General features: G+C 46.1%; 1 protein-coding gene across 1 annotated transcript in view; it reads right to left on the bottom strand.

The window, feature by feature from the left end:
- The window catches only part of LOC8038839 (exosome complex exonuclease RRP44), a 55,118-nt gene that overhangs the window by 18,249 nt on the left and 20,182 nt on the right, over positions 1–16,687 (bottom strand). The window contains exons 14-21 of the mRNA XM_042290000.1: positions 15,876–16,003; positions 15,670–15,756; positions 14,563–14,719; positions 13,031–13,251; positions 9,535–9,625; positions 9,383–9,460; positions 6,794–6,934; positions 5,295–5,417 (exon numbers count right to left, since the gene is read on the bottom strand). Coding sequence (XP_042145934.1) covers positions 5,295–5,417; positions 6,794–6,934; positions 9,383–9,460; positions 9,535–9,625; positions 13,031–13,251; positions 14,563–14,719; positions 15,670–15,756; positions 15,876–16,003 — 1,026 coding nt within the window. The remainder of the gene's footprint in view (positions 1–5,294; positions 5,418–6,793; positions 6,935–9,382; positions 9,461–9,534; positions 9,626–13,030; positions 13,252–14,562; positions 14,720–15,669; positions 15,757–15,875; positions 16,004–16,687) is intronic.

Raw genomic sequence — 16,687 nt, 5'->3', positions numbered from 1 at the left:
CAATGGTTAGAGGGGGGTCCCCTTTGTCGTCCTATCGGTCGCAAACAAAAACGAGATGGGTAGGCTAGGCACACGGAACGAGTCTGCGCGCCTGATAATGAGACAGATAATCTATAGAGAACAGCACTTTGAGAAGAGAATAGTTTTAAGAAAAGGGGGCTCCAAAATAAGCCTCCCCTGTTTTGTTTTTTTCTCACCCCAAAGCCCATTGCCCTCGGGCCTCAACAAAGATGATAAAGCGTCGTAAAAAAATGAGGCAAAATGATAATGATAGATAAAGAGAGCTAGGGCTCTTGCCTACTCATGTGCCATCTCATTAACACTTCCGCTTTTGCGAATTGCAGTTTTATCTACGATTACTTTCGTATTTTGTTGTAATGTGCAGTTTATTCTTTTTTGTGTACGTGACCACCCTATTGTAATGTTTCTCGAGGCAACGTAGGTATCCTAATAAATAGATTAATTCAAAACTGTCTTAGAGAAGGGGGGGGGGAAGAACCATAGGGACAGGGAATATAAACTATAGTTACTGATAGGATGGGAACGAAAAGGAAGTCCTTCAGCTGGGCAAGAATGCCAGCCTTCTGAGTGCCAAGTTTGCACAGCATGGATCAAGTGGGGCACAGCCAACTAATACTGCCTGCAACGTGATAAAATAACACGGCCCGCACAGAGCTTGGCATGTTAACGGAAACCTAAGTGTCCACAGGCACAAAGCTTACGTAAAATAGAGGGCTGAGAGAACTTCTAAAGTGCCCACGTACACATTGCATACAACGATGCCTGCTAAAAGCCTACAATTGTTGATATACATTTAGCAAGAAAGCGGTGCACATAAAGTGACGCAAGCTAGGAAAAAGGAACTAAATGATCTCACGGGCACATTCGAGGCAAGCATACCTAATCACGACGCACAGAATGGCCGCAGATTAAGGGTGCTTGAGGAGTGCATACAGAGGTGCTGACAAAATATGTATGAAAGAGAAAAAAAAAACACACACAAAAAAAAAATGCAGGCAAGCTTCTAAATTAACTTCATAATGAAAAACCCAAGACTACAAAAAAATAAAAATAACTGACAATCACACATGCAGCCACTGAGGGTGGGCCTCACATCTTGTATTTGACATGATACCGGACATCAGGGGACGCTTTCGTTTTTGAGTCTTGATTAGCGTACGCGTCTCCGCAGAGGCTCCTCTGCGTTCTTGAGACAGTACCTGTGGCTGTTCGTTTTTTTATTTATTTCCAGTCTCGGGTTTTTTTCATTACGAGGGTATGTCCAGATTTTTACAGAGGGACTCAATAATATTAATAAAAATCTGCATCTCAAAAGCAAAATTCTTTCGAATCAGTCGCTCAGGGCTGCTTCTTTTTTTCTTTAAAAGCAAAAAAACTGAATATTTGAGAAGTGTGATAAACCATCTCGGTCCTGCCTATTTCTATTAAAAGGAATAGCGTCATCCAGGGATCTGGTTTTAGTTTGGCACTCTGTTTTTTCAACCAAAAGCACTGCCTTACACCATGAATTTAATTGGCTGTTGTCCTAGCACACAGACAAAAACAATTTTGTTGTGCTGCCAGGGTTCTCTTTATTGAATGTTTTTTGCGTTGTTATTCATCCTGTATAAATGAAATTCTCGCACCTATCGTAATTTTAGGTAGCAAGCACAACAAGATTATTGTTTTCTTATTGATTATAGTTTCCAAGCAATCTCAAGTATATTAGAAAGGCCCCTGAACACCTTGGCCACATCAAAAACTATGCACAAAGTATGTCTATATGTTCCACAAACATCAGAGTCTACGACAAAAACCCACCTTATAATTCTAGGATCGTTCAAAGAAAAAGTTATTGCACATTGAAATCATTTTACTAATAGTTAGAAATTAGTCATTAAAGCTTTTGGCAATTGAAAAACCTTTCATTCAACACGCTCCAGAAAGCTTAGCCTTGTCGCAATTCGAATCTATGAGGCGTTCAACTTCAACAATAACTTATTCAGATTTAAATTCTACATCCAGAGGTACCAAAAACAAAACTTCATGCCGTGACAAAAAAAAAAATATCCAGAGAAAACAAGAGAAGTTTTTTAAAAAAATTCTTACAAACTGTGGACATGCAAACTTCAATGCATTCAAGTGTATTTTCCAAGTATAATAAATCGAAAATATCTATTTATTTTTTTGGGACCTAGAGAGAGTAAAAAATATATGGCAAATTGCTAGGCAATTCTGTTGAATGCATGAAACGTTTTAGCATAACAAGCGTTTAGCGACGGATGCACCTCGTGGCTGCACCGACATGCAATCGGTGTCACGTAATGTATATTTCCCGCTAAATTTGGCGGGGAAGCTGAATTTGTGTATAGGTCATGTGACATCAATTTCCCCACTAAATTTAGTGGAGAAACTGAATTTATATGTAGGTCAAGTGACGTCAGTTTTCCCCCTAAATCTAGCGGGGAAAGTGAATCGGTGTTGAGGTCACCTGACGTCAACTTTCCCGCTAAATCTAATGGGGAAATTGACTTGCCATCGAGGTCACGCGACGTAAATTTTCCTGCTAAATCTAGTGGGGAAACTGAATTTATGTACAGCTCACGTGACATCATGTCATGTGACGTCAATTTTTTCTTTAAATTTAGCGAAGAAACTTAATTTTGTATATATATCATGTGACATCATTTTGTAACACAGCATGCGTTGCACTATGGGACATCACAGACGTATACACCAATTTAACTTCCCCGCTAAATTTAGCGGAGAAACTGAATTAATGTGTAGGTCTGTGACATCCCATGATGCAACGCTGCAAGCGTCGCATTATGGGCTGAATTGGTGTTGAGCTCGCATGACCTCAGCTTTCCAGCTAAATCTAGCCGGGAAACTTAATACGGCTTCACGAAATCCGGGACAACTAGCCAAAGAATGTTTCATATTAAAAAGCTATAGAAATAGACTTCTTTTTAATTTTCACGACAAGGACCTCTTGTAATGTGTCATAAGCTCACAGCTTACGAAGGTTTCGTCATTCCACACTACATAGCGCAGCTTGTAAATTTGATAAGTGTGCAATGTTACATAGCTTGCAAATTATGTAGTACTCAGTGATAGAAAGCTTGCAAGCCATGCAACGTTGCACACTACAGTGCATACTTACACATGCTGCTTGTGCAAGTATGCACATGCCGCTTGTGCAAGTATACACAAGCAACGTCTGCAAGTACGCAGCGTGCAAACATGCTAGAGTGGGTTGTGCAACCTACCCATCTGTTTTGCTTCACCTGCGTACGTGCACACGACTACAGTCCTGGTTCGTCTCCGGCATGTAAAAGCTTGTACCATGAAATTAGTCTGCAAGGTGCAAACTTGTGCTTTTAGCTCTCGCGTCGCAGAACGCGGCCTTCATATTTTTTCAGGTTAACGCATTCTGCTGTTGAAGTGTGGAGAATGCAGCTGCAGGGGGACCCCCACACCTGGTATTTGTCGTGATACCGGACATCTGGGGATGCCTTTGTTTTTGTGCCTTGATAAGCGTGTCTCCGGGTGCTCCTTTTGCGTTCTTGATAACGTCCTTGTTGACACGTGGCGTAATGAGAGAGAATTTCTAGTCATTATCACCTTGTTTTCGGAAGGCCCCTTTGTCTCAAAAGCTTAAGCCAAGGTTCAAACAAAGGTGTGCTCGTGGGAGTAGAAAAGCAAACAAAGGTGGGCAAAATAAACCGCATCACTCTATCTACAATCTGCATTGCAATCACCTGCCCACTGCGTGCTGCAGTCCAGAGCGGTGAAGATAGTGATAAGGAATACCGAGATGTCTCACACAGAAAATAATTTAAAGAAAAGACAGTGAATGCACAGACAAGTTGGTGTTAGTTATTCGTATCGTGCAAGACCCAATGCCGTGTTGAGAAAAAAAAAATCCTTTAGTAAAAGTAAAACACACAGAAAGGGAATGTCTCGTACTGTCTCTCTTTCTTTGACTCAAAAGTTTCTTTTTCCTCACCAATTTCAGGTTTTAGTTGATATGAAAAAAGAACTTTGGGGGAACATAACGGACTGACCCCATAGGATTGTAGCCCAAGAGAATCGAGAGAGTCATATGACAGTCACGTCACTGTTCCATATAACAAATTGCCACCCATTGTCATTTCACTACCTGTAAAATATGAAAGAATCGCGTGACTGCATATATGAGCAAACACAGAAGTTAAGGCATCAAAGGAATCCTCAGCATTCTGATGTGATGTGATATAGTCTCATGACAGAGTTGCACATCACTGTTCCATATAACAAACTGCTACCCACTGTCAGTTCACCACCTGTCATGTAAGAAAGAATCATGTGACCGTAAATATGAGAAAACACAGAAGTTTAATGCACCGAAAAAATCCCCACAATTTCGACATAATGTAATAGTCTTACGACAAGGTAACATTATAGATAGTTTCATACGGCAAACTGCCTTCTGTTGTCATTTCAATGTCTACCACACCAGGGAAGGCCGCACGATGAAGCAATGCGTGACAGCAAAAATGTAGGTCCATGAAATTTTATTATGTTGTAGGAATCCCTGGGACTTCCCTGTGATGTGCGACAGTCTTACGACAGTCACATTAAGAGTAGTTTTAAATGACAGGTCTGCCCTCCTCCCCATGTCAATTCACTATTTATCATGTAATGAGAGTTAATTTTAAAGGCCTATTCTCTAGTACACCACAGCACCAACTCAGCACTGTAGACAAAATGCTGACTTGTGCCTTATCAGCACCGTATTAGTGCCCCAATGCACATGAACCCTCCCTTTGTTTATACGCACAATGCATCTAACTTTGCACCAAGTCAGTGCTGACAGTAGTGCTGATGTATAATAATAATACTAATAATAATAATAATTTATTTCAACTCTGGAGGACTGTGGCACCGCAGTAAAGCGGGTAAGCCCGTACTAAAAGGTCCACGGTGACTGCTAAGGGCCTTTTGAAGCATGTGTGAACTAGACTAAAAGGCCGACAAACAGTCAGAAAGAAAGAAACTCTCTCAATTGCTCCCTTCCATTTGAGAAAGGAGGAGACTCTCCTCCTTTCCGCTGGGACTAGCTCAGAGACCTGCTCCCGTGGGGAGAGGAAAGAGGAGTGCAAGAAAAAAATGGAGATAAGGGAACTGGGAACCGTTTATCCGCCCGGTAGAAGACGATTCTGTAGGCCGCCCTTTAGGAGTCACATGCAATTTCAAGCAGACAAAAATCCACGGGGCTGCAGACGAAAAAAGAAAAAGACAGCAGAGCCTACCTTTGGGTCGACCAATCTGACGACCACCTTCTGGTGCTGGACGTTGCGGCTGTCCACCGACAACTGCACCACCAGACGGTCGAACTGGCGAAGCGTGACGCCTCCATACGTCTGAGTGTTTGCCTGAAAACCACAAAAAAAAGAGAAAAAAAAAAGAAAAAAAGATTAGAATTTTTTGTGAGCAATTAGGGAACCTAAGTGCTTCCAAGGAAATCTAATCTTTTTTTGTCTTTTTTTGTTTAAAAAACACTACAATTTGATGAGACATTGGCAGTACCAAACTTTAACGGAATTTTCAAAAACATTTTTTTGTTTTGATGCAACACAGCAGTCAGTCAACTCGAATGCACCATTCGCAAATATTTTATGTTGTAGCTGTTGTAGCGCTGGTAAGAGGATGGAGACTCGTTAGGTGGGAAAGGCCATATTTTGTTCCACCTCTCCCCCTTCCCCGGCATGACAGTCTAAAATAAACATTTATTCATTCATTCAAAATCTACTGGAAACCACCAAAGCCAAACTTCTGCTTAAAATTTAACCAAAGAGGGAAAAGAACAGAGAGAAAGAAAGAAAGAAAGGGAAAACATACTGTCACAGCAGGCGACAATGGTTTAATCAGGCTATGGCTATGACTCATCGGAAATGAATCTGAGAGGTGGGTGTGTCGTGTGCATGTTTTACTTCTTTCCCACTTTGCACGCAGTGCAATGGCCTCGTTGACTGTTTAAGTAATTTATGGGTCAAACAATTAATGGACCTTTTTGAGTAACAACGGACCTTTTCGAGTCTGGGTGACTAGCGAAGACTCCCTCTCATTTCTGACACATGCCGTGAAATGGTGCGGCATGACAGAGAAGGCTACAAAGAGCGCGACCGCGCGCCCCGCAAATGACCTTTTTTTTGCTTGCTCCGATCTCCGACCCTGGATAGCTCGGTTGGTAAAGCACTTGGCTCACAGTCTCAAGGTGGCGAGTTCAAATCCTGCCGGTGAACAGGTCTTTTTGTATATGGTCCCCTATGGGCGTAAACTTCATGGAAATTGTGGTAACTCGGACAATGGAGGAAGAGAATGTGCACGAGCTGGCAGAGAGCTCGAGCGAATCAGGAACTGGCCGCCATCGGGCAAGCATCGGCCAGCACAGCATAGCTTGTATTAACATGTAATTAAACCGCAATTTACTACAGAAATCAGCTAGTAAAACACATTTCGTGTTGAAAGGTACCTTGTCTGGTTGATTATAACACTGGCCTGGGATACTGCTGCAACATTTTGCATTCGTAAGGCTAAACATCAAAAATCCCTTCCGTGTTCCTTTGGGACAAGGTTTCAACAAACTAACTGCAGTAGAACAACAAAAAGACGTAAAGATAGACCAACAAGATGACACAGAGGAAGCTAGGGCAACCCAAAGCCCCAGCGAACAACGAGATCAATGGCAGACAATGTTTCCTTCGCCTGCTTCAGGAACCATCCACAAGCCCCAAAAAAAGGTTGTCACCTCTTGGTCGTAGCTCCATCCGTCTTCCTTGAGAAACAGGGTCGCCTCCAGGCCAAAACGAGGCATCAGCACCTGGAGGGCATTCTCTCGCACAAAAAGCACGTAGCCTTCCTCGTCCAGCACCTTGTCCCTGAAGAAGGCCTGCGACCAGCAAGACGGAAGACAAAGAAGGTCTGTTTGTTCCAAAAAGCACACACACAAAAAAAAAGCCCTTCAATCTGGAGCAACGGAAGCAATCTCAATCCGCCATCTTGACAAAGGCTATGTGCCCTTCAGACACATAGCCTTGTGTGGAGATAGCCTTGTGTGGCCTCATACCCTACAAGTAAGGATAGAGCACTCCTCTAATGTTTGGATGCCATATTATGAGACATTTGACGCGGTAGTTATGCGTTTACATACCTATACTTACCTAAACTACATCGCCAACATTCACCACTATACTACACTTTGCGTTCCGATGAAGCGAACGCTACGAGCCGATTCAATACCATGTGAGCGTCAAGTGACCTTAAAGGGCAACTCCGCTCAATTCCGAAGATTTCGGGATAATGAGTGATTTCGAATTGAAAAGCCCTAGTAAAAGACACTACGTCGTCTGCTTCGCGAAAAATGGGATATATATTTTTAAATCTAATTTTGAACACGAGCGGAAATCGAAACCGAAACTTCGGCTCCGTCTGGCAACATTGGCCTCGGGCCGCCAAGTACATGGCCATCACGTGGTACGAGATGTCACGTGATCCTCGGCCCAACGACGGGCGGGATGGGGGCGGGTGTGCGGCAGGCGCGAGTGTCGTCTGCACCGCACTCTTCGCCACGTTTTGGTGTCTACGGCATTCGACGACATCTGCACAACTGCGGCATAAGTCTGCGACTCTGCGCACGTGGTGTCCATAGTGTGGACGAAACTCCGAGAGGCAATAATCACAAACGGTGAGACGACGACGGTGGTTGTGACGCGGAAGACGGCGGTAACGGCGGGACCACGGCGGGCGGTTGGTCTGCTCCCTCGAAGCGCGCTGCGCAGGCGCGTACGCCAATCACGTGGACACCGCTGAGCGCCGAGAGGCAACGTTGCTGACGTCATGCGCTACGCTCGATCGAAGAAGTAAAAACAAGCAAAAGGGGGCCATGATGATGACGTTTAGCTCAATGTTGGCTCCGCCCATGCCGTAGCCTTGACTGCACTGTTGGTTGCGCTTGAATTCGCCCGCTCGAGTCAGCCGATTTCGGCAACTTGGCGAGTTGCAAAGTTTGTTGGACCGTTTAAGAAACATTTAGACAGAACTGCGTCGTAATATTTGACGTGTGGTCTTCCTAGGCGATACTGAAGAGCACTGCATTGTTTTTTCGAAACCAAAAATGAAGCGGAGTTGCTTTTTAAGGAAAGGTGCAGTGACGCACGGTGTTCATGGTCACGTTATACCCTCGCAGCACTGGATCGGCTGAAATGACTCGTGACTTTCCCTGTGGTCCTTTGTAAGGTCAAATAAAGTGCTATACCACAATAAAGGTGAGGTATGTTAATTGGAAGAATAATTGCTGCAAGCTTAAAGGGGCACTGACACCCCAAAGGTCGTATTTTTTTTTATTGTCTAAAACGATGCAAGTTGCAGTCATAAACACGCAAAAAAAAAAAGCATTGCAAAAAAAATTTTCTTGCGCGCGCCTTTTTGTTTTTGTTGTTTGATTCTCCCGCCCTTCGCCTCCTCGCTTCTTTTGATTCGCGATGTCAAGAATCATGAAATTTAGAAGCTTTGTAGGCGACATCTCTATAACATTTAATAACGGCAATCCTAAAACATGTTTTTTAACGCAATTGCGAACGCACTACGGCCCTTCTTTTTGAAATACCAAAAATCGGGAGTTCGTTGTGGTGGTGCCATCTCCTGGATTTGTATCCTCCCACGGAAAACAGGCGACACCGCTCAAAACCGGTCCGCTGCAACGCCGGCGCTCGCTCCTTTCCTCCTCGCTTTGGGTCGCCATGGCAACAGCCGGGAGTCGTGAAAGAAAGTGAACTCTCAGGAGTCCGCAATATTTGACATCAACGCACCGGCGCGGATCAAGCGGGAACTTCGAATTCGGCATTTGGAAATAGCTTTTTTACTTCACAAATACTGAATTTCCAAATTTCAAATTCTGAGGGTAATGTCCCGGGATCGTTTTCAATCGTTTCGGATGATAAAAAAAAATATGATTTTAATGTGTCAGTGCTCCCCTGTTAAGAGCCGCAATACCAAATAATGCCAGAGGATCACGCGTGTCGGGCAATTTGTGTGATTGCCGGCGTTGGTGGGCAGCGGGTTCCGTCAGTAAATCACGTAAGATAGGTTACATGAAATACCGCCGTTACATTCCGTGCTAATGTTACGTGGAAAGTTACGTATCCATCCACCGGAGCAGAGTGATGTGTGGTGAGGTGTGCCGGCTCACGAGAAATTCAAATTCTGCTACTGACATGAGACAGGTAAATTGCGTCGGACAATGCAGAATACGGTTACAAGCAGAAGAAGGGCACATCGATGGGCGCAAACCCGACGTAAAAGCGCTTCAAGTCAAGCGGATGATGTGCCTTGAGCCTACCTGAGTGTACAGGGCAACCGACGACCTGCCTGCGTACTGGGCCATGTTGTGTCTGTAGTTGAGGTTGTTGCACAGCTCCTAGGATGAAGCAAAAGCGGGAGCCGTGAGGCGGACACGCGTCTCGGGGGGGGGGAGACGAGTTTCTGGTTTACCTGGCACTTGTTTTTGTGAACGAGATCTGGGTAGGTGGCCTCGGCTCCCACGCAGACTCCGAGGAGGCGATGAACCATCAAGTCGGAGTATCTGCGACAAAGGACGGGCGGCTGAATCTTACCGGAACTCGGTGATCGTGTTGTGCGGTTGTTTAGACGGCAGGAAGTTAGCCGGCACCTCTGGGCGTCTGGGGTCTTCGCCGTAAACAAGAAATTTTGCCAGTGGAGTAAGACTGCTAGCCTGGAAATCCTCTCTCATCGTCTGGTGAAAATAATGCGACAGCACGCCGGTACAATGCTTGTCCAGGTCGAAACGGGCAGGGGTGGGGCAGAGCCGTTTATACTGAGAGAGTTTGGCCTTCTTAAGGAGATTTTGACAGTCTGACAACCACAGCAGCGTAGTCTGACAACCGGGGGATGACTACTTCCGTCCGCCATATTGTGGCTCTGACTCATAGGAACTCTACGCGATTTCTCAGGAATGAACAAGACAAAGAAGTAACGCCATATTGTGTTATCGCGAAATCCGCTTGTTCTAGCGGCCAACAAGCTCCGCCCATCGGCCAAACTCTCTCAGTATAAACGGCTCTGGGGTGGGGGATTGACCCTGGAATCCCTGGTTTCTGCAACACAAGCTTTCGCTCCACGTGCTCCTTACCGCGGTGCGTTAACAACCTTGGCCACTGTTCCCCCATCGGAACTCAAAAATGCTTGTTTACAAGCACTGGCAAACAAATAATTTTTTCTATGTTCCTAGCTGACAACACAGTTCAATGAGATCTCATTGAGTGCCACAACATTGTACAGGCTAATCAACATAGTTTGATCTTATAGTTACATGTTTCACTCCAAGTATACTCCACATGCGTCTAATAGTGACATAGGATTTTTCCAAATGCTTTGTCTTAGCAAGAAAAATAGTGCAGCCCCTCTAAAATGAATGAAAATAACACAGTTAAAGCAAAGATTGGGACGTACGCATGAGCAACATAAAAAGCTGGTCAGTGGAATAGCTTCGCAATGCATGTGAACAGTTGATACTGAAGATACTGATACTGGCAGACTTGCACACCCAGACCACATAAGACCAAGTCAAATGAGAAGAGGAGGGGGAATCGGTGGCCGAGTGGGCTAAAGCGCACACCCAGCTCGACGCGCGTGGAGCGAAAGCTCGCGCTGCAGAATCAAGGGATCCTGGGCTCTATCCCCACCCCTGCCCGTTTCTATCTAGATGAGCATCGTACCGGCGTGCGGTCGTGCATCACTACTGCGTGAGCACGTTAAAGACCCCAGGTTAGCAGCCGTACTGCACTGGCAAAATTGCTTATCTACAGTGTAAACCAGTGTCGCCCCATCCTGGCAGACCAACCTTACCCTGTGTAAACATCAAACATCCAATTTGACTTTGACTTCAAATGAGAAGAATGTGGCCAGCTGTTTTTTTTAGTTTGTTGGTACACACAGAGATGGGAAGGAAACCGAAATTCCAGCCACCTATACACCGGCGTCCCCCACTCCTTCCGAGTTTTAATTGTTTTTAAAGTTGCATATGTAGGAAGAGAGATTTGACGCCGAGTATAGAGACAACACATTCACACTGCAAGGGGCACAAAACATGCAGACATTTAGAAACAAAGTGGCTAGAAAAGTTAATGTTCACTCTTTCGTGCACAAAAATTGCCCGTTTCTTTTTTCGCTGAAACCACTGGGATTGTTACATTTCACGCACATACTCCATTCTCTCTCTCTCTCTCTCTCTCGTAGAGCAGCGGTAGAAAAACAGCCGTGTTGCGCTGCGCTTACAAAAACAACAAGAGAGTGTCGGAGAAAGTCTGTTTGCTAACGCACGACCGGCCGTAAGCTGCACAGCGAAACCAGCTGTGCGACAGGCAAAATGCATCATGCATTTCCTGTTTACCAGCGAAACAAAGAATAACAAGGTGATTCAAGGGAGCACCCTGTTATTGAGTCAAAAACACCATCCTTGCCATCATAAAAAGAAACATGGTATGAAATTGTAAATATCTCATGAGCTTTGTCCATGAACCGTGACTGCTGACTGACCACTCTCTAATTAAACACAGATATGTTCCAAGCTTTTCATATTCTGCGGCATTTGTGCCATGCGACAACATTCAAGGAATGCTGCGCCATCTGCAGGCAGAATTACTAATTAATGGGCAAACTGTGCAAAACACATGTGACCCACATAGGTACACAATAACTTGTTCCACTTCCCTTACCTCAAAACAGCTATTCAACACATTTTTTTTATGACACATCTATCTTTTGTTGTATTTATAAAATGAAAAGAGATTTGTAATACCCACAAACGAAATATCTTTATGTCTTCTTTGTCACTAGCATTTGTAACCATTAAAATCTTTCTTCACAACATTTGACATTTGTACCCACTGGGAATTAGATTTAAATATGAAGGGAGAGCAGTCAAGAACATCTACATCCGAGGTTCTTCCCCTAAAATACCCAAACACCGTCCAGCGACTCCCACTCCCCCACAACCCCTCCCCCTTCCAATAGTACATAACCATAGCTCGTCTTTCTGAGGCCTCCGCGACCCCCAGACATTGTCTCGTGACAACCCGGCCCCCACTTTGCGCATCTTTGCTCTACACGGCCCAGGATATCGCCTCTCCATTCAGTTGCAGATCAAGTTGTCTCAACTTCAACAGAAGCTGCAAGCTCATCTTTTACAAATGAGGAGAGCTTAAAATGAGTTCCAAAGACCCAAGACAGAACTTGTCCGATCCACTCGGATGTTTAGCCAATTTTAGGGGCTTCTGGGTTTGCCAGCAGGCAAAACTGGTAATGGCACAGGCCATTACCACTCTCGTCGTTCTTAGAATCAAGGTTAAGTGGCGCAAGCTACCGTCCGTTACAAAGGGCCCAACCACTAAGGTTCATCCATCCATCCCAGAAGGATGGAACACAGACATGCGGGCAAGTGAAAGAGAAATGGCCGTCTCTTCGGCATTTCCCAAAGGCGTCCTAAATGTGCAGTATGTAGAGGGCCTCTTTACGTTTGTCCTTTCGTAGGCACAGTAAAGAGGCCACTGAAGGGTACGTTGTGAGGGTTTTGTGATCATGCAAAGCCCTCACATTGTCACGTGCTATATCATGACGTCACGCCATGGTGTCAAATCACGTCACAACGTCACGCGATGACATGACGCCACAGTGTCGCGCGTCATTGTCAAGGCTACATCTAGCGAAACAAAGGCCCTTGTTTTTATATCCAGTAGAAACAAAGCCAGCTAGCTCTGCGTCCACCCACCAATGATTCCCGCCATTGGCTCGGCTCTCCGACGTCCACGCGCGCTCCAGTCTCCTTCTTTTTCTCAGTTTGTATTTGCACACGCCTAAAGAATAAAGCCAGAATGAGAGGCACAAGCTCCGCGGGTTAAACCACCTCCTGTTACGAAAAGTGTGATGCCCTCTATCAATGCATCGAGAAGACAAAGGTGCGGGTGCTCACCTTCGAATAGGCGAGGTGAAGTGGGTGTAGAAAGGCATCGCCAGGCCGTAGTGATCAAAGTCCTCCGGAGCTACGCAGCCGCTGCAAAAGTAGAGGGCCCTCGCCATGCAGCGGGTGGCCACCATGCGGAGCATCACGTTGAAGTAGGGTTGCTCGGGGTCTACGGCCCTGTCGAGCGACTCGGCGAGACGCAGGCCGCTCTCCACTTCCACCACAAAGCCCTGCGACATCCGAACGTTCAAATAACCCCTACAGTCACTGGAGGGAGGCCATCCGAAAAACATTCCATGCTGTTCTCATGTTGTCGCCGGCTATATATGTGTGCAGTCGCGTACCAACTTGTTTCTGAGTGGGGAAGCAAACCAGACCCCCCCCCCCCCCCCCCACTCCCCCCCTTGGTATCCCTTGGTATCTGGTGCCCTTGGTATCCTGCAGCCGGCCAGTGTTTGCCCTGCCCAGTGGCGGTCGTTTCGAGGGGGGGGGGGGGGCAAAAACACAAGCCTTGCCCTCCCACTCTGAGAACTGGGGGGGGGGGCAAGCGCCCCCCTTGCCCCCCCGGTTGGTACACCCATGTAGGTGTGCTTAACACGAGGAACTGAAATGCCATTCCAGCTCAACATCGTTTCATTAATCAGTACACCAACCGACGTGACGTCGGTTGGTGTACTTTGTCGACTGCGAGCGAGATCGTACGTCCACAGTGGGCACAGATGCCATGAACGCGACTATGGTCGTGTTTCGTTGATATGAACCCAGTTAGTATAGATATACCCCACTATGTGGGCGAAAAATTTTTGGGGACAAACTGGTTGAACACGTGCATTCTTGTCTCGTTAATACGGACGACACGTTATGAGCGATCCTAGGGGGCAAAAGAGGTGTCTGTATTAACGAGGTACGACCATACATGGTTCTTAACCAACAACCCTGGTGGAAATTCTCTTGAAACTGAAGCAACTTTCCCGCTTGGAGCCCTTGACCCACCAACTTCCGAAACTACTCCATCGACCTCATCGGTCAGAACTTTGGCCCCTGAATAAACGAAGATTACAGCCTTACTTTTTTCGTCCGTGGAAGAGTAAAGAATGTATGATCTGTGAAGACGGGGTGCTGCTAGAGTCACTGAGCAAGCTATACGCTTCATGGTAGCAATGCTTCAGCCATCTTGGTGCTCAAAATCAATGTTGCCAGTTATCTGAAGCTTCATCCGAAATCACAGAGAGCATTTTTTTAGTCTTCCAGAAGTGCTAAAACAGTCCACGACAGATCAGAACAATATAGCTCGAGCTCCCCAACGCCTAATCTAAAGCTTAGGAAGTTGCATTTTCGAATTGCGACAATTGCCAATTCCGCCTGCTCCGCACCTGGCACCAAAATGGCAGCACCCACAAGACGATCGGGAAATGGAGCGCCGAGACTCTAGGCGTTGCTTATGTAATGCCTCTAGGTGCTACGGCTCCATATATGCGCAGCCAAGAGCACGCGTCCCTGTACGTGAGCGGCGGCTTTGGATGCAGAGGACTACAGCTCGCCTTGGAGTGTCCCGCCTTGACCAAGGGCTCGAGATTCGCGGGGGCTGGCGCCGGGTGACGCCGGAGCAGGGCGCACTCCGGGAACTCCTGGAAGATGTGCCTCGCCACAGACGCGTTGGCGAGCAACATGAACTCCTCCACCATTGAGTTGGTCTCCCTTCAAATGCGAAAATGCGAAACAACAAAACAGAGAAGCAGCTTTAATGAGCGCATCGCATACATCTGTCAGTTTCCTCCTAAGCACAATGACCAGTCGTGCAGAGACATAAGCCAGGAAGGAACTTGTGAGGCTAAAGCTCCCAACTCCCTTCCCCCCCCCCCCCCCCCCCTTACCAAAAAAAAAAAAAAAAAGATATATTCATGGTTACGCCATTGAGACTGGTATGTTGTTCTGTCCTCCACGCAGGACAATTGAATAGATACATGGTCGTGACATCAAAAAGAGCTTCCGTCGCTTGAATACGAATTTACATTAAAGGGGCACTAAAGATGGTTTTGGGATTGTTTATAAACGGTTGTAAATGACCTAATCTATGGGCTCTAAGCATTCTCACAAATCCAAAATTAGATTGACATGCATCCGATTTTACACAGATGAAAGGTCACGAAACGCACATTTTTCTGAGATTTGGTGCGGGAACCGGAAGGCACTGTCAGACGTGCGACGGCCAATTGGTGAGCGATCGCTTCCCGTGCATGAATCACACACATTCGAAAACCAGGTTGCCGTTGGTCGGCCCCCTTGCTGTGTGGGAAGCAATCGCTCGAGATTGGCTGTTGCACATTTGACAACACTCTCCAGTTTCTGCACCAAATAAAAAAAAAAGGGCAGGCTGTGATTTTTGATTTTATTATTAATAGGAAAATCGGACGCGTATCGATTTAAACTTGCGTTTCTTTGGAATGCTCAAAGCCCGTAGGTAGAGTTATGACCATAAACAAGCAATCTCAGCAGAAACCACAGTGCCCCTTTAAGCCGAGTTTAAGAGTAGCTAAAGGCGAGGCCTTCCAAGTGCGTCGCTCGCAACACTCTATGGCTAGACACTGACAGCATAAGAAACATATTCCCCAAGTCTCCACAGATCCCGAGATGTGCAGTCCACTCACAGCAGCTGTTTTGTCTGGACGTCGATCGGATCGTGAGTTTCTGAATCCACGTGAAACCTCACTTCCGAAGAGGCCAGCGTCAGCGCCCTGCAAAACAGCGTGGGGTCGGTCACACACCGTTACACTCAATGGCACCGCTGAAATAGGCGTTGAATTCCCGGGGGGGGGGGAAGGGGGGGGGGGGGGGGGGGAGGACGAGCATTCACCCGTTTGCAATCCGCTTTGCCTTCAGGATCTTGGCCAGTCGGTTGAGTCCGCGCAAACCAAGAGTCAGCTCGTCGTTCAAAGACGTGTCGTCGATGCGGGCTTGAGCTTCCGCATAAGTAAGGGCAGCCTACAAGAAATTACGCTGGGTTTCCGGAAAACAGCTTTGAGCACTGTGTTAGGTGAAGAATCAGTCAATTCCTGCAGTGAATCCCCATGCATTGCGAGGTGCAAACTTCTGCATTGGTGACCGTTTGAATTCTGGAGCTAGTGATTAATGAGAGAAAAACTAATCTTGAGGTTAAAAAAACCACAGAGCCTCACCACAGCACGGTAAATTCTCAGAGGAAAAATCTTCACACTTGTGTCTTCACTATATCAGCACCAAAGGTGCCTGTAGCGGTATCAAAAGCAAAGTTTAAATTTGCTTAACTAAATCTAGTGTAAAATCCCGAGAAATGCCCCACCCCCCCAAAGATAGCCCACCCTATATTTGACTTGATTTGCTATATTTGTTTAAACACCGAAAGATAGCTCACTCCAAGTGATAGTAGTAGTGTCAGGATCAATGATGGCCTTGGCGTAAATGCAGCTAGTTAGCTATGGCGGGATATAAGCGAACGTTGCTGACTGGGAAGTGCAGTCATCTTTGCTTCGTTGCCCCTCGCCACCTTAACAAGCTTGGAAGGGACATGACCTCAAAATAGCATTTTTTTAAACCTTTTTCAAATGTACACCGAAAGTTAGCGCACTCTATATTTTCACCCGATTTGCTCTTGATGTTAGCCGGGCTATCTCTCGGGATTTTACGGTA

This window comes from Ixodes scapularis, unplaced genomic scaffold, assembly GCF_016920785.2.
Source record: "Ixodes scapularis isolate PalLabHiFi unplaced genomic scaffold, ASM1692078v2 PGA_scaffold13__105_contigs__length_92229423, whole genome shotgun sequence".
Classification (NCBI taxonomy): domain Eukaryota; kingdom Metazoa; phylum Arthropoda; class Arachnida; order Ixodida; family Ixodidae; genus Ixodes; species Ixodes scapularis.
The sequence above is the reverse complement of the archived record's forward strand: the minus strand, read 5'-3'. Positions and strand labels throughout refer to the sequence as shown.